This window comes from Sciurus carolinensis, chromosome 5, assembly GCF_902686445.1.
Source record: "Sciurus carolinensis chromosome 5, mSciCar1.2, whole genome shotgun sequence".
Classification (NCBI taxonomy): Eukaryota; Metazoa; Chordata; class Mammalia; order Rodentia; family Sciuridae; genus Sciurus; species Sciurus carolinensis.
In genome coordinates, this window is record NC_062217.1 from 79,224,721 (window position 1) to 79,243,911 (window position 19,191).

Sequence of the window (19,191 nt, forward strand, 5' to 3'; positions counted from 1 at the left end):
AATAAATGCTTATCATATATACTACTTACCTTTGACATGTTCCTTTATCCTCTGCTCTCCTCCTTGTTTAGCTTTACCAGAGGATCGCTGAAATAAAGAACATGAAGGGTTTTCAGAAGACTCACAGAGACATGATATTTCTCATACACAATTAAAGAGATATACAAATATATTTTTTTGAAATCTGTGAGATAAAAGTAAGCAAAGCCCCTATGAGAAACTGAAACATCATCCATGTTTACCAGATTCTGGGGAACTCTTGTTATCATATGGAAACTGAGAGTTTCAATCCAGTATGAAGTACAAGGAGACATGTTCACTGACAACCTAATAACTGATGCTCATATTTCCACCAGGACCTCACTTCAACAACCCTGATGCTCTTTAGCATGTCTAACCAATACAAGATATTTAATTGAAACTTATTTCAACAACTTCTTATGACAGCAACAACTATTAGGCATTATTATATATTGAAAACAATCAAATCAAAGAATGACTTTGAAATCCAACCTAGATACCTGGTGTAAAATGACAAGTTGCATTACATTATGTTAGACAGAAAGGGAACATGTAGCTGTTGATTTATTTTGATCCTCTAGGGCTTAGAAGGTCAAAATATCTTCTGAGAAGCAGATAAACAAAATTCAAAGTGCTATAAAACATGTTAATAGTATTTCCATTACATGATTGTTCATACCCATGGAGAACAGCATGCAAGTAGTTCCACTGTATAAAAAATATTGAAGTGGAATGAAGAAGGAAACACATGACACAATAGAACACAGAACATAGTGAGTGTTCCTGAGTGGTGTGCAGCTACACCATGAAGTAGTGAATATACCCATGAATACAACCCTAGGGGGGAACTTCAGAGAGCCAGTGACAAAATGAAGATCAGGGATATTGCCTTTTAGAATAACCCAAGCATCTGTTGCAGAAATGGGCTGCCACCCTGCCAGGGTACACTGTCTGAATTGCTTAGGAAAAGCTGCCCTCTGGGGCACTCAGTGGGAGAACCCCAAAATTCTCAACCAATCCCTATTCCACTGAAGTCCATCAGTTGTAGCAAGAGGAAACTTGGACTCTGCTAGGATGAAAAGAATGTGATGTGCACTGACATTCTTCTGAGCAGTTTCTCATGGAGCAGTGTCAGGAGACTTCTTCACTAGAATTGATTTTTTCATGGATTCCATCATGGGATTACAGGAACCATGACCTTGTTTTTTATCTCCAAAGCCCAATTGTGACCCAAATTCACTGAGTCATGATGCATCCAGAAAAGAAATGAAGCTGGGTCTAAAAAAGTAATGAGGACACAAATCTCCTCAGAGCTCTGGACTGCTGAAAAAAGGGACAGCAGTCAAATTTGGGAGAAAAGGGTCATGCACTTAATTTTCTCAGGGCATATGAAGGTTGGTGACAGCCAATATTGCTCCAAGAGGATTAATGGTAAACAAAGCAAGACACAGGTAAGTATATCAACACATATGAGAAGCCACAACCTTCATCATCACAGGGAGCTGGCAATATTAATTCACACTCATCACTGAAGCTATGTCCTTGGCAATTCTGAGAATTGCCTGAGGGGAAACCAACTGAAACAGGCTCTCCTCCTAGGATTGACTCTGTGAGATATCAGAAGCCCTTGCATGACTTATATCTACAACACTGAGTGGTCACCTATGTTCAATGGAATAGAGGTTGAGCAGCCTCATAGTCTGGTCTCAGCAATAAGAAAGGCAGGAAAGTGCCAGAAGCTCAGGACAGAAGGACCTGGAGTCTGAAAGTTGGACATCAATTGAATGAAGGCCAGAGGGACAACAACATATTTCAATTTGCTGTATGGAGGTAAGTAAAACAGAGAAAAACTGTGTGTAATTAAAAGAGGGGGAAAGACACAGGCCTGATGGGATGCTGTCTGTTAAAATGCTGCAAGGTTATAGTACTCCTACCAAGCACACATTGTGCAGGACCAGGCACTCATGTATGTTCAGACACAGTGGGAAAAAAATCCACAGTGCAAGCTCCTCACTCACTTGCTGAAAGCCTAGAGTTGTAGAGATTGCAGTACAACTCAGTCCCCAGGCTCCCAGTGTGGCACAGTTTGTGAGAAAGTTCCATTCATTCCCTCAATCATATTCATGGGTACAGGAAGAAGTAGTTAGCATGAATATTCCTCTGCAAGTTTCCACATTCACTCAGCACACCCTGGACATATGAGCATAGGGAATGAGACTCCACTCTGTAATGTCAGGGTCACACTATTTGGGTACAAGTGATATAGGAACAGGAGGTACCACAGGTCTCTCAAAAAAAGTCCCCAAAGCTATTAGATTATTAAGCAGATGGGTGTCTATTTGAAATACATCAGCCAGTGGACATCTGAAATTATCATTGATGTTGCTCCTGGATTCTTGACAGGTAAGGTCTCCTTGTTGGTTACATTATTTGTCTTCTTCTGTTCTGAATTACTATGATTGATTGGTTTCCTTTCTTGTTTTTGGTTTTCTCTTTGGCTCTCCTGGAGTCTCTGTTTGATTTGTTGTCTGCACTTTTCTTCCTCTGTGTATCTTCTCTCCCCACAACATTCTCCTTATTACCTTTGTTCCCTCTGTCTTGGAATTTAACTAAACTCATACCGCATTTTGCAACCACTTGTTCACTGATTTATCATTTCTCTTTTTCAGTGTGTGGAAGCATGGCAGTTCTTTGAAATAAACATTTACTTGAAAGTTGAAGAATGGTTTACTTTTAAGTAGCAGCATGTCTGTTGGTAATTATACATAAAGATGTGCTGGTGAGTAACTCTGCAAATTTGGTCATGCCCATTTGAACTTTTCTCACCGGCATATAACCCCTGCTCCTGGGACATCAAACAGAGAAAGCAGTTGTCTGAATGGAACCAAATACAACATTGAAAGAAAAAGCAATCCTAATACATGTACAATCCTGAGAATAAATATAAAGACTACATGACAACACAAGGCTTTAACACACAACCAAATGATCAAAATTCACCAATATCTTCCTCCATAGATTCATAGTCCTACATTTCCTGAAGGGTTGTGATAAATAATATTTACAGAAATACATTACTTTCCTGTCTGGGAAGGAAATGAACAGGGGAGTTATTGTTAGTTTCCTCAGAGCAAGTGCCCCATTCTGGAAACTGATTTTCTGAAGGTTAGTGGTGTATATGTAAGTAGCCTCTGCCCAACTTTGACCTAGAAACTGAAGTAAGGCACAATGATATCTGAGACTTTGTCATTAGTGTCTGGTAGTATGAAACTCACCTTTTGAGCCACCTTTTGACCAGCCTTTACAATGAATGCATCCAATGGTCCTTACTACACTATTTGTTCAAAATTCCAACCAGATGTTAAGCTCTAATATGTGTTGTGAACACAATGAAAAATAGGTTATCCACTGCAAGCACAAGAAATCATCAGAAAACTGTGCCTCAACACAAAGACAACATTGATCTATGAAATACCATGGATCAGAAAGCAATTGTAGTTGTAAAGCAGGTTAAATTCTTTCTGACTTAGGTATGTAATGATGATCTATGGATGTTAAGACTCTTCACAAAATGAATTTCATTATTAAAAGAAAAAAAATCTATAGGAAACCAATTTACAAACCTTTGCCCGCTTCTTCTTAGTACCATGAGTTTTTGCTGGATCCTCTGGTGTTACATCAGAATGAGACTCTGGTGACAAATACACACATTTACTTAGGCTCCTCAGAACAAATATCAACGGTGGTACTCTATCAGAATATAAAGGAAACCCTCTACTAATAATTTGTTTGTATGTTCCCAAATACACATTCACAATAAGCCTAAACATTAGATGAATATTTATATCAACATTTATATTGCTCTTGCATAAGACTGGGTTTTGACCTGGGATAAAGGCAGGGCTTGTGCACACCTGACTAAAGCCATGCAACTGAGTTTCATTCCTAGACTTCTTATATATTTTGAGACCCTAACCCTGACTGTGCCTAGGCGGGCATAATCCCCAAACCCACGTTGCAACTGGGATTGCAGAAGTGTTCAATGTTCCTATCATTTTTTGGTTTTGAAGGAAATACTTCTACTTAGTCAGAACTTCCCCAAACCCCTTGGGAAAACAATAACCATCACTGGATTCAATGGACATAAGTATTGCAGATGATTCAGCACCCAAAATAAATGAAAACCCTCAGAAATTCATATTAAAATACCTCAGACACATGAAAATTCACACTTTTCACTCTTCTCTATCTCAGAAAATTTGAAACAACCCCTGTTCATCAATAGGACTTTAAAATTGATGCTTTTTCAACTTTATAAATGAAGACTCTGTCTTTATATCTGACATTTTTTTTATCCCTTCTGAAAAATGTCTTCTCTAAAGACACTCTCTACTAAATGAGGACTATTTCCCTGTGCCTCTCTTTCTGTGATTCTTTCTTTGGACTTCTATAAGATTTCAAGCTTTTCTACTAATGTAAACCTACACAGAGGGAGAGAAATGTGACCATGAATTGAACAACAAAAACAGGACACTGCATGGACGAAAACAAAGCTGATGTTAGAATGTAAGCACACGTAACTCTATAGTATGGTATAAGAATCATGTCATCCATCCTATAATATTTCTGTGTTCCTTCCTCTATTTGCACTGCAAGTTCAGATGTAAACTGGTTCAATCATGGTCCCAGGAATTGTATAATTCTTTTCTCATTAAAACAACTTGTATACACTCACCAGAACAGATATGCAATTGTAGAATGATAGTTCAAAAATTATTTATCTCTGTTCATACCTTTGGGGGACATGGGCACACTGTCGATTCCTGTATCCTCTGGTTTATCCAGATTGTCATTTCCTGATTCAGCCAAAGGAAAAGACATAAGACTCACATCTACCAAACAATGTAAGAAGATAAATAGTGAGATATGGTATTCACAAGGGAAAAGAAAATGAAATGAATTGAAACAGATTCATCAGATATCACTGAACATTTCGGCTTCAAGAACATCGAGATGTTTACCAAAATGACTACTTTGGTGTTCAAGGGTAAAATTTGCAATGCCTTCTGTTTAAAAAGGAGCCCAGTTTGACATATGTGAGTTTCAAAAGACTTTTCCTTAGATGATTGTCTTATGTAAAAATTAGCTCTCAAAGCAGGAGAATGGAACTCAGTTAAGCATACACCTTGTGCAAAACCAAGAACCTAGGCTAAAAAACAAAAAACACAAGATCAAAAAGGCAAAAATAGCTATCTTTAATAAAACAGCCAATGTTCCTAGAATAATATAACTAATGTGTTGTAACACACAGACCAAATGCCTGGTACTTCTGGGGAGGACAAACATGTAGCTGCAGTTATCAAATGTTACCATCAGCAATTATAATATAGTAGGACACACGTTTTAGTAGTGGTTGCACATAATAAATGCTTATCATATTTATTTCTTACCTTTGACATTTTCCTTTATCTTCTGCTCTTCTCCTTTTTTAGCTTTACCAGAGGATCGCTGAAATAAAGAACATGAAGTTTTTTCAGAAGACTCACAGAGACATAACTATGTCTCATTCACATTTTAAAAAAATATACAAATATATTTCTTTTGAAATCTTTGAGATAAAAGTAAGAAAACCCCTAGGGGAAACTGAATATCATAAAACAACCTTCCTCCATACTCACCTGATCTGGGAAACTCTTATAATTATATGGAAACTATGAGTTTCATTCCAGGATGAAGCACAAGGAGATATACTCACTGAAAACTTAATAAATGATGTTCATATTTCCACATGAACCTCACTTCAAAAACCCTGATGCTCTTTACCATCTCTTACCAATAGAGGATATTTATTTCAAACTGATTTTGACAATTTCTTATTACAGTGATAGCTGTTATGCATTATTATATATTGAAGACAACTGAATCAAAGAATGACTTTGGAATCCGAGTGAGATACATGGTGTGAAATGACAGTTGCAATACATTATGTTAGACAGAAAGGGAACAGTGTGTCTATTAGTTTACTATGATCCTCTAGGACTTAGAAGGCCAAAACTTCTTCTGTGAATCAGATGAACAAAAGTCAAAGCACTGCAAAATATCTTTGTATATATTCCCATTACATGACTGTTCATACCCATGGAGAACAGCATGCAAGTGGTCCCATTGAATAAAAAATAATGAAGTGGAATTGCAGAAGGACACAGGTGGCACAGAAGAACACAGAACATAGTGAGTGCTACTGATTGGTGTGTAGTTGCATCATGAAGTAGTGAATAGAGCCATGAATAGAAACCTAGGGGACAACTACAGAGAGCCAGTGACAAAATAAAGGTCAGGGATATTGCCTTTTAAAATAACCAAAGCATCAGTTGTGAAAATGGGCTGCTGCACAGCCAGGGAAAAAGTGGCTGAGGTTCTGAGGTAAAGCTGCCCTCTGGGGTGCTCAGTGGGAGAATCCCAGAGTTATCACCCAATCACTACTCCACTGAAGTCCATCAGTTGCAGCAAGAAGAGAATTGGATTCTGCTAGGATGTAAAGACTGTGATGTGCACTGACATTCTTCTGAGCAGTTTCTCATGGAGCAGGGTCAGGAGAATTCTTCACAGGAATTGATTTTTTCATGGATTCCTCCTGGGATTATAGGAACCATGACCTCCCCCCTTTTTTTTTATCACAATGCCCAAGTGTGACCAGAATTCACTGAGTCAGGATGCATCCTGAAAAGGAGTCAGCTGGGTCTAAAAAAGTAAGGAAGGCACAAATCTCCTCAGAGTTCTGGACAGCTGAAGAAAGGGACAGCAGTCAAATTTGGGAGAAAAGGGTCATGCACTTAATTTTCTCAGGGTATATGAAGATTGGTGACAGAAAGCCAATGTTGCTCCAAGAGGAATGCTAGTGCCCAAAGCTACACACAGGTGAGTATATCAACACATGTGTGAAGTCAGAACCTCCATTCTCACAGGGAGCTGGCAAATTTAATTCACACTGACCATTGAAGCTGTTCCACAGATGTCCCTGGCTATTCTGAGAGTTGCCTGAGGGGAAACCAGCTGAAACAGGCTCTCCTCCTAGGATTGACTCTGTGAGATATCAGGAACCCTTGCAAATCTCATATCTACAACACTGAGTGACCACGTATCTTCAATGGAATAGAGGTTGATCAGCCTCATAGTCCGGTCCCAGCAGTGAGAATGACAGGAAAGTGCCAGAAGCTCAGGAGAGAAGGACCTGAGTCTGAAATTTGGCCATCAGTTGAATGGAGGCCAGAGTGGCAACAACATATTTCAATCTGTTTTATGGAGTTTAGTAACACAGAGAAAAACTGTGTGTACTTAAAAGAGGGAGAAAGACACAGGCTTGATGGGATGGGTTCTGGTAAAATGCTGCAAGCTTACAGTACTCCTACCAAGCACACATCTTGCAGGACCAGGCACCCATCTATGTTCAGATACAGTGGGAGAAAAATCCACAGTGAATTGGAGTACTGTCTGCTTGTCACTCATTTGCTCAAAGCCTCTAGGTTTGAAATTGTAGTACAACTCAGTCCCCAGGCTCCCAGTGTGGCACAGTTTGTGAGAAAGCTCCATTCATCCCTCAATCATATTCATGAGTACAAGAAGAAGTAGTGAGCATGGATATTCCTCTGAACATTTCCACATTCAATCAGCACACCCTGGACATATGAGCAGAGGGAATAAGGCTCCACTCTGTACTGTCAGGGTTGCCCATTTGGGCTCAATTAAAGAAGGAACAAGTGGAACCACAGTTTTTTAACAAAAGGCCCCAAAACTATTGGATTATTAAGCAGAATTTCTAAACATATGGGTTTCTATTTAAAATACATCAGTCAGTTTTTTGAGCTCTTTATATATTCTGCAAATTATTGCTCTATCTGAAGTATGAGTGGCAAAGATATTCTCCCACTCTGTAGGCTCTTTCTTCACATTACTGATAGTTTCCTTTGCTGGGAGAAAGCTTTTTAGTTTGAATCTATCCCAGTTATTGATTCTTGCTTTTATTTCTTGTGCTATGGGAGTTCTGTTAAGGAAGTCTGATCCTAAGCCAACAAGTTGAAGATTTGGACCTACTTTTTCTTCTATAAGATGCAGGGTCTGTGGTCTGATCCAATCACAAATGGGCTAAGGAAATGAACAGACACTTCACAGAAGAAGATCTACAAGCAATCAACAGATATATAAAAAAATGTTCAACATCTCTAGTAATAAGAGAAATGCAAATCAAAACTACCCTAAGATTCCATTTCACCCCATTTAGAATGGCGATTACCAAGAACACAAGCAACAACAGGTATTGGCAAGGATGTGAGGAAAAAAGTACATTGCTGGTGGGGTTGCAAATTAGTGCAGCCACTCTGGAAAGCAGTGTGGAGATTTCTCAGAAAACTTGGAATGGAACCACCATTTGACCCAGCTATCCCACTCCGTGGCCTATACCCAAAGGACTTAAAATCAGCATATTACAGAGATACAGCCACATCAATGTTCATAGCTGCTCAATTCACAATACCCAGATTGTGGAATCAACCTAGATGTCCTTCAATTGATGAATGGATAAAGGAACTGTGGCATATATATACAATGGAATATTACTCAGCCATAAAGAATGATAAAATTATGGCATTTGCAAGCAAATGGATGAAATTGGAGAATATCATGCTAAGTGAGATAATCCAATCTCAAAAAACTAAAGGATGAATGATCTCACTGATAAGGAGATGAGTACATATAATGGGGGGTGGGAGGGGTAAGCGTTCGGGTTAGGAATAGGTTTAGGGTTAAGAAGGGTGGTAAGAGTGGAGGAAGGAAGGACTGTATAGAGGGAAAAGATGGGTGGGAGGGGTGGGGGGAAGGAAAAAAATTACAGAATGAATCAAACAACATTACCCTATATAAATTTATGATTACACAAATGGTATGCCTTGACTCCATGTACGAATAGAGAAACAACATGTATCCCGTTTGATTACAATTAAAAAAAAATACATCAGCCAGTGGACATCTGAAATTATGGTTTATGTTGCTCCTGGTTTCTTGACAAGTAAGATCTCTGTGTTGGGTCACATTATTTGTCTTCTTCTGTTCTGGATTACTATGATTGTTTGGTTTCCTTTCTTCTTTTTGCTTTTCACTTTGGCTTTCCTGGAGTCTCTGTTTGATACTTTTTCTCCACTTCTCATCTCTGTGTGTCTTCTCTCCCTGCAACACTCTTCTTGTTACCTTGTTCCCTCTGTCTTGAAATTTAACTAAACTCCATTTTGCAGTCACTTACTCACTGAGTTTCCTTTTTCTTTTTCAGTGAGTGGAGGAATGGTGGTCAATTGAAATAAACATTTACTTGGAAGTTGAAGAATGATTTACTTCTAAGTAGTGGCAGATGCTGGTGGTGATTATCTGCACATATTGACATGCTGGTGAGTAACCCTGGAACTTTTGTCATGTCCATTTGACATTTTTTCACTGGTATATAACCCCTGCTCCCAGGATATCCAACAGAGAAAGAAGTTGTCTGAAAGGACCCAAATATAACAGTGGAAGACAAAGAAATCCTAATGCATGCACAATCCTGAGAATAACTATAAACAACACAAGACAACACAAGGCCTTAACACATATCCAAAATATCAAAATTCACCAATACCTCCTTCCACAGATTCATAGTCTTGCATCTCCTGAAGGGTTGTGATAAATAATATTTACACAATTACATTACTTCCCTACCTGGGAGGAAATGAATGGGGGAGTTACTGTTAGTGCCCTCAGAGCAAGTGTCCCATCCTGGAAGCTGATTTTCCAAAGAGCCTGTGGGTATGTGTAAGGAGCCTCTGCCCTACTTTGACCTAGACACTGTAGTCAAGGCACAATGACATCTGCAACCTTAACATTAGTGACTGGTAATATGGAACTCACCCTGTGAACCACTGGGATTGACCAGGCATTACCATGAATGTATTCAATGGCCATTACTACACTGTTTGTTCAAAATTATAAGTTCTTTTATTTGTTGTTAATACAATGATAATAACATGAGACTATCCATGCAAGCAAAAAAATCATCATAAAACTGCCTCAAAGACAACATTGATTTCTAAAATAGCATGAATTCTGAAAGCAATTATAGTGGTAAACATAGTTGAAATACATTCTGACTTAGGTATGAAATGATGATCTATGTATTCTAAGACTCTTTGGAAAGTGAATTTCATTATTAAAGCAAGGAAGACTATAGAAAACCAGGAAGTTAAAAAGAAAAGTTCACAAACCTTTGCATGTTTCTTTTCAGTACCATGAAGAGTTTTTGACCCATTCTCTGGTGTCACATCTGAATGAGGTTCTGGTGACAAATATAGAAATTTACTTAGGCTCCTTAAAACAGTTATAAAAGGGGGTACTCTATCAGAATAGAACGGAAACCTCTACTACTGATTTGATTTCATGTTTTCAAATACACATTTGCAAGAAGCCTAAATTTAAATGAATATTCATGTCAAAATTTATATTGCTCTTGCATGGGGCTTGGTATTAACCTGGGATTGAATGCAGGGCTTGTGCACACCTGAATAAAGCCCTGCAACTGAGTTTCATTCCTAGGCCTTTTATATTATTTGAAGAGCCTGCTTCTGTACTGTGCCTAGGCTGGCTTGAATCCCCCCACAGTTGTAACTGGCATTACAGAAGTGTTCAATGTTCCTAGCATTTATTGACTTTGGAGGAAATATTTCTACTGAGCCAGAACTTCCCCAAACCACTTGGGAAGACAATGGCCATCACTGGATTCAATGGACATAAGTATTGCAGATGATTTAGCACCCAAAATAAATGAAAAACACTCAGAAATTCATATTAAAAATACCTCAGGCACATGAGAATTCACACTTTTCACTCTTCTCTATCTCAGAAGAGAAAATTTGAAACAACACCTGTTCATCAATAGGACTTTAAAATTGATGTTTTTCAATTTTATAAATGAAGACACTGTCTTTATATCTGACATGTATTTTTATCCCTTCTGAAAAATATCTTCTCTAAAGACAATCTCTGCTAAATGAGGACTGTTTCCCTGTGCCTGTCTTTCTGTGATTCTTTCTTTGAACTTCTGTAAGATTTCAAGCTTTTCTACTAACATAAACCTACACAGAGGGAAAGAATGTGACCATGAATTGAAGGACAAAAGCAGGACCCTGCGTGGATAAAAACAAAGCTGATGTCAGAATGCAAGAACACGTAAATCTAAAGTATAGTATAAGAATCATGTCATACATCATATAATATTTCTGTTTTCCTTCCTCTATTTGCACTGCAAGTTCAGATGTAAACTGGTTCAATCATGGTCCCAGGAATTGTATAATTCTTTTCTCATTAAAAGAACTTGTGTACGCTCATCAGATGAGATATGCAATTGTAGAATGACAGTTCAAAAATTATTTATCTCTGTCCATACCTTTGGGGGACATGGGCACACTGTTGATTCCTGTATGCTCTGGTTTAGCCAGGCTGTCATTTCTTGATTCAGCCAAAGGAGAAGACATAAGACCCACATCTACCAAACAATACATAAGAAGATAAATAGGAGATGTGGTACTCTCAAGGGAAAAGAAAGTGAACTGAACTGCAAAGGTTTATCAGATACCATTGAATATTTCAGATTGAAGAACATCAAGGTGTTTACCAAAATGACTACTTTGGTGTTCAAGGGTAAAATTTGCAATGCCCTCTGTTTAAAAAGGAGCCCAGTTTGACATATGAAAATTTCAAAAGACATTGCCTCAGATGACTGTCTTATGTAAAAATTAGCTCTAAAAGTAGGAGAATGGAGCTCAGTTAAAGCATACACCTTGTGCAAAACCAGAACCTAGGCTAAAAAACAAAACCACAAGATCAAAAAGGCAAAAATAGCTACTTTAATAAAACAGCAATGTTCCTAGAATAATATAACTAATGTGTTGTAACACACAGACCAAATGCCTGGTACTTCTGGGGAGGACAAACATGTAGCTGCAGTTATCAAATGCTACCAGTCACATTTCCTCTAGTAAAATCAGGACCAATATAAACTCAATTCTCTACTGAATGCAAATACACAGAAGTAAGATAAAATGCTTTCTGTTTTTTCCTAAATACCCTCTTCCATTTGTCAAGAAATGTGCCCAGGTTGAATGAAAGATTAATGCTTCCCATTGATCAACCTCTGTCCTGAAATATAATCCAGTGGCTCCTCCCTGAGATTTCTCTAAAGGAGGTTCATTGTCTGGCTGAGCCTAATGTACTCTGGGGAATCGGAGCATGGGAAACACCTGAGAATAGGTTGGAATTGTAGAAACAAAGACTTGCTGAATCACAATGTGCTATCTGGACATGGTCCCCAAAAGATGGCTCCCTCGTTGGCATGTTGCAGACTCTATTGATTGTCCTCCAGTTTCTCTCCCTTAATGTACTACTTAAAATATCACTGCAGATAACTCTTGTTCATGGCCCTCCATGTGAAACTCTAAAATGAGTTAACAACTTTCCAAAAGACTTTTTTCATCAAACTCTGACTTTGAGAATCCCTCCACAAATGATTTTTTTCTCTTACCTTCTGCTATTTCCATACCCAGGCAGTGCCATATCTCATAAGTTTAATATGATACACAAAGGTTGACCATAAGGGTGTGTATTTAATTATGGTCAACACACCATTTCTCTGTGTGATTAGAATTAATTCAATGATTTTCTAACCATGACAAAGACAGAAAAGTTTTTAAAATTTATTCTACATCAAAAAAATTTTGGTCCTTGAATCTTTTAAATTTTGTTTTCTCATACCCTAAATATCTTACTCTTAATCTTTCCAATATATACATTCAAAGTACCTCCCTCTACTATACACACTGACTTTCTTCCCGAACATTAATTTTTTGTACTCTGTGTCTTCCTTGCTTTCATTACTTGTTCTACTCTCTTCTTTCTTATTCTCCAAAATTCTTTTTTTCTGAGCACCTCTAGGAGAACAACTGAAAAGTTACATTGTATACCAAAAATCATATTTAACATGATGGTTAAAACTAGGTCATTTCAATTCAAGACAGTGTCATATACCCATTTCATAAACAATTAGAGTATACTAGGACACAGGTTTTAGTAGTGGTCGCATATAATAAATACTTATCATATATATTTTTTACCTTCAACACATTCCTTTATCCTCTGCTCTCCTCCTTGTTTAGCTTTACCAGAGGATCGCTGAAATAAAGAACATGAAGGGTTTTCAGAAGACTCACAGAGACATAAATATGTCTCATTCACAATTTAAAGAGAAATACAAATATATTTCTTTTGAAATCTTTGAGATAAAATAAGCAAACCCCTATGGGAAACTGAAATATCTTAAAACAACCCTCCTCCATACTCACCTGATCTGGGAAACTCTTATAATTACACGGAAACTGAGAGATTCATTCCAGGAAGAAGCACAAGGAGATATACTCACTGACAACCTAATAAATGATGTTCATATTTCCACATGAACCTCACTTCAACAAATATGCTCTTTAGCATCTCTTACCAATACAGGATATTTAATTCAAACTAATTATGACAATTTCTTATGACAGCAATAACTGTTATGCATTATTATATATTGAAGACAATTGAATCAAAGAATGATTTGGAATCCAAGTGAGATACCTGGTGTGAAATGACAAGTTGCAATACTTTATGTTAGACAGAAAGGGAAGAGTGTGTCTGTTGGTTTATTTTGATCCTCTAGGGCTTAGAAGACCAAAACTTCTTCTGTGAATCAGATGAACAAAAGTCAAAGCACTGCAAAATATGTTTGTGTATATTCCATTACATGACTGTTCATACCCATGAAGAACAGCATGCAAGTAGTTCCATTGAATAAAAAATAATGAAGTGGAATTGGAGGACAACACAGGTGAAACAGAAGAACACAGAATATAGTGAGTGCTCCCTGATTGGTGTGCAGCTGCCCCATTAAGTAGTGAATAGAGCCATGAATAGAAACCTAGGGTACAACTACAGAGAGTCAGTGACAAAATGAAGGTCAGGGATATGGCCTTTTAAAAATAACCAAAGCATCAGTTGTGAAAATGGGCTCCCTCACAGCCAGGGAAAAAGTTGTCAAGGTTCTGAGGGAAAGCTGCCCTCTGGGATGCTCAGTGGGAGAATCCCAGAGTTATCACCCAATCCCTACTCCACTGAAGTCCATCAGTTACAGCAAGAAGAGACTTGGATTCTGCTAGGATGTAAAGAATGTGATGCGCACTGACACTCTTCTGAGCAGTTTCTCATGGAGCAGGATTGGGAGACTTCTTCAATAGAATTTATTTTTTTCATGGATTCCTTCCTGGGATTACAGGAACCATGACCTCCCCCCCCCTTTTTTTTGATCAAAATGCACATCTGTGACCACAATTCACTGAGTCAGGATGCATCCAGAAAAGGAGTCAGCTTGGTCTAAAAAATTAAGGCAGGCACAAATCTCATCGAGTTCTGGACAGCTGAAGAAAGGGACAGCAGTCAAATTTGGGAGAAAAGGGTCATGCACTTAATTTCCTCAGGGAATATGAAGATTGGTGGCAGAAAGCCAGTGTTGCTCCAAGAGGAATGCTACTGCCCAAAGCTACACACAGGTGAGTATATCAACACATGTGTGAAGTCACAACCTCCATTCTCACAGGGAGCTGGCAAATTTAACTTCACACTTACCACTGAAGCTGTGCCACAGATGTCCCTGGCTATTCTGAGTTACCTGAGGGGAAACCAGCTGAAACAGGCTCTTCTCTTAGGATTGATTCTGTGAGATATCAGCAACCCTTGCAAGTCTCATATCTACAACACTGAGTGACCACCTATCTTCAATGGAATAGAGGTTGATCAGTCTCATAGTCCGGTCCCAGCAGTGAGAATGACAGGAAAGTGCCAGAAGCTTGGGAGAGAAGGACCTGGAGTCTGAAATTTGGCCATCAATTGAATGGAGTCCAGAGGGGCAACAACATATTTCAATCTGTTGTATGGAGTTTAGTAATGCAGAGAAAAACTGTGTGTACTTAAAAGAGGGAGAAAGACACAGGCCTGATGGGATGGGGTCTGGTAAAATGCTGCAAACTTAAAATACTCCTGCCAAGCACACATCTTGCAGGACCAGGAACCCATGTATGTTCAGACACAGTGGGAGGAAAATCCACAGTGAATTGGAGCACTGCAGGCTCCTCACTCACTTGCTCATAGCCTCTAGGTTTGAAATTGTAGTACAACTCAGTCCCCAGGCTCCCAGTGTGGCACAGTATGTGAGAAAGCTCCATTCATTCCTAATCATATTCATGGGTACAAGAAGAAGTAGTGAGCATGGATATTCCTCTGAACGTTTCTACATTCACTCAGCACACCCTGGACATATGTGCAGAGGTAATAAGTTTCCACTCTGTACTGTCAGGATTGCCCTATATGTTCTCGAGTGAAGTAGGCACAAGTGGTACCAAAGTTCTTTCATGGAAGCCACCAAAGCTATTGCATTATAAAGCAGAATTCCTAGACAGATGGGTTTCTATTTAAAATACATCAGCCAGTGAACATCTAAAATTATGGTTGATGTTGCTCCTGGAGTGTTGACAGTTAAGATCTCTGTGTTAGTCTTCTTCTGTTCTTAATTACTGTGATAGTTTTTTTCCTTTCTTGTTTTTGCTTTTTTCTTTGGCATTCCTGAAGTGTCTGTTTAATTTGTTTTCTGCACTTTTCTTCCTCCATGTCTCTTCTCTCCCCCCAACATTCTCCTTGTTACTTTTGTTCCCACTGTCTTGGAATTTAATTAAACTTGTACCGCATTTTTCAGTCACTTGTTCACTTTTTTATCATTTCTCTTTTTCAGTGAGTGGAAGCATGGTGGTCCTTTGAAATAAACATTTACTTGGAAGTTGAAGAATGGTTTACTTCTAAGTAGTAGCAGGTGCTGGTAGTGATTATCTCCGCATAATCACGTGCTGGCGAGTAGTAACTATAGAATTTTTGTCATGCCCATTTGACATTTATTTACTGGCATATAACCCCTTTTTCCAGGACATCCAACAGAGAAAATAGCTATCTGAATGGACCCAAAAATAATAGTGAAAGAAAAAGCTATCCTAATACATGTACAACCAAGAGATTAAGTATAAAAGCCACAAGACAAAACAAGGCCTTAACACACATCCAAACTATCAAAATTCACCAATACCTTCCTCCATAGATTCATAGTCTTACATCTTATGAAGGATTGTGATAAATAATATTTACACATTTACATTACTTTCTGCCTGGGAAGGAAATGAATGGGGAAATTATTGTTGTTCCCTTAGAGCAAGTATCCCAACCTGGAAGCTGATTTTCCAAAGGGCATGTAGGTATGTGTAAAATGTTCCTGCCCTACTTTGACATAGACAATGAAGTCAAGGCACAATGACATCTGTGACCTTGACATTAGTAACTCGTAATATGAAACTCACCCTTTGAGACACTGCGGTTGACCATCCCTTTACCATGAATGCATTCCTTGGCCATTACTACACTATTTGTTCAAAATTCTATCCAGATTTTAAGCTCTTATATGTGTTGTTAACAAAATGATAATACAAGGAGATTATCAACTGCAAGCACAAGAAATCATCAGAAAACTGTGCCTCAACGCAAATACAACATTGTTCTATAAAATACCATGGATTCAGAAAGCAATTGTAGTTGTAAACCCAGTTAAATGCTTTCTGACTTAGGTGTGTAATGATGATCTATGAATTTTAAGACTCTCCAGAAGTTGAATTTCATTATTAAATCAATGAAATCTATAGGAAACCAAGTTTTCAAACCTTTGTCCGTTTCTTCTTAGTACCATGAAGAATTTTTTCCCGATCCTCTGGTGTTACATCTGAATGACATTCTGGTGACAAATACACAACTTTACTTAGGCTCCTAGAACAATTATATGGGGTACTCTATCTGAATAGAAAGGAAACCCTCAACTAATAATTTGTACATTCCCAAATACACATTCACAATAAGCCTAAATTTTTTATGAGTGTTCATCTCTAAATATATATTGCTGTTGCATGGGGCTGGGTATTGACCTGAGATTGAATGCAGGGCTTGTGCACACCTGACTAAGCCATGCAACTGAGTTTCATTCCCAGACTTCTTATTGTATTCCCAGACCCTGCCTAGTACTGCACATAGGATGGCTTGATGCCCCCTGTGTTGAAACTGGGATTGCAGAAGTGTTCAATGTTCCTATCATTTTTTGGCTTTAAAGAAAATACTTCTACTGAGCCAGAGCTTCCCCAATCCACTTGGGAATGCAATTACAATCAATAGATTCAATGGGCATAAGTATTGCAGATGATTCAGCACCCAAAATAAATGAAAAACCCTCAAAAATGTATATTAAATATACCACAGACACCTGAAAATTCACACTTTTCACTCATCTCTATCTGATAATAGAAAAGTTGAAACAACCCCTGTTCATTATTATGATTTTTTAATTGATATGTTTATAACTTTATAAATGATGACTCTGTCCCTTATATCTGACAATTTTTTATTCCTTCTGCAAAATGTCTTCTCTAAAGACTCTCTGTGTTAAATGAAGACTCTTTCCCTGTGTCTGTGTTTCTGTGATTCTTTCTTTAAGCTTCTGTAAGTTTTCAAGCTTTTCTAACAATATAAACCTACAGTGATGGAGAGATATGTGACCATGAATTGAAGGATAAAAGAGGGAACCTGCATCAATGAAAACAAAGCTGATATCAGAATATAAGAACACATAGATCTAATGTGTGGTATAAGAATCATTTCACCCATCATATTATATTTGTGTGTCCCTTCCTCTACTTGCATTGTAAGTTCATATGTAAACTGTTTCAATTATGGTCCCAAAATTGTACAATTTTTGTCTCATTAAAACAACTTGTGTGCACTCATCAGAACTGATATGCAATTGTAGAATGACAGTTCAGAAAAACATTTTTCTCTGCCCATACATTTGGGGGACATGGGCACACTGTCAATTCCTATATCCTCTGATTTAGCCATGTTGTCATTTCTTGATTTAGTCAAAGGAGAAGACATAAGACCCACATCTACCAATCAATGTATCAGAAGATAAATAGTGAGATGTGGTACTTGCAAGGGAAAAGAAAATGAACTGAATTATAACAGATTTATCAAATATCAGTGAACATTTAGGGTTCAAGAACATTGAGGTGGGTAAAGCTTCCAATGCCCTCTGTTTAAAAAGGAGCCCAGTTTAACAAATGTGAGTTTCTAAAGACTTTTCCTGAGATGACTATCTTATGTAAGAATTACCTCTCAAACCAGGAGAATGGAGCTCAGTTAAAGCACACACCTAGTGCAAACCCAAGACCCTAAGCTATATAACAAACACCACCAAACCAAAACTAAAAAAATAGCCTCTTTAATAAAACAGTCAATTTCTAGAATAATATGCACCTCATGTCAAAAAAAAATAATGAGAGATAACACACAAACCAAATGCCTTGTACTTCTGGGGAGGTGAAACATGTAGCTATAGTTATCAAATGATACCAGTTCCCATTTCTCCAGTAAAATCAGGACTAATGTAAACTCAATTCTCTACTAAATGCAAATACACGAAAGCAAGATGAAATGCTTTCCTTTTCTTTCACAATACCCTCTTCCATTTGTCAAGAGACGTGCTCAACTTGAATGCAATATTAATGCTTCCCATTCATCAACCTCTTTCCTGAAATATGATCCAGTGGCTCCTCCCGGAGATTTCTCTAAAGGGAGGTCCACTGTCTGGCTAAGCCTAATGTATTCTGGGGAATCGGAGCATGGGAATCACCTGAGAATACATTAGAATTGTAAAATAAAGACTTACTGAATCACAATGTGCTATCTGGACATGGTCCCCAACAGATGGCTCACTCACATGTCGGTGTGTTGTAGTCTCTATTGTCTTTCAGTTTCTCTCCCCTAATGTACTATTTAAAATATCACGCACAAGGTCCTGGGTTCGATCCCCAGCACCAGAAAAAAAAAAAAACAAAACAAAACAAAAAAAAATCACCACAGATAACTCTGGTTCATGTCCCTCCATGTGAAGGTCTATAATAAGTTAGTAACTTTCCAAAAGACTTT

The 19,191-nt window shown here is 38.0% G+C and overlaps 1 protein-coding gene across 1 annotated transcript in view; it reads right to left on the minus strand.

Moving 5' to 3' along the window:
* The window catches only part of LOC124985618 (ankyrin repeat domain-containing protein 36C-like), a 129,252-nt gene that overhangs the window by 66,523 nt on the left and 43,538 nt on the right, over positions 1 to 19,191 (minus strand). Inside the window, exons 15-22 of the mRNA XM_047554326.1 lie at positions 16,881 to 16,951; positions 13,206 to 13,263; positions 11,483 to 11,581; positions 10,305 to 10,375; positions 9,683 to 9,713; positions 4,815 to 4,913; positions 3,645 to 3,712; positions 30 to 87 (exon numbers count right to left, since the gene is read on the minus strand). Of these exons, the coding sequence (XP_047410282.1) occupies positions 30 to 87; positions 3,645 to 3,712; positions 4,815 to 4,913; positions 9,683 to 9,713; positions 10,305 to 10,375; positions 11,483 to 11,581; positions 13,206 to 13,263; positions 16,881 to 16,951 (555 nt within the window). The remainder of the gene's footprint in view (positions 1 to 29; positions 88 to 3,644; positions 3,713 to 4,814; positions 4,914 to 9,682; positions 9,714 to 10,304; positions 10,376 to 11,482; positions 11,582 to 13,205; positions 13,264 to 16,880; positions 16,952 to 19,191) is intronic.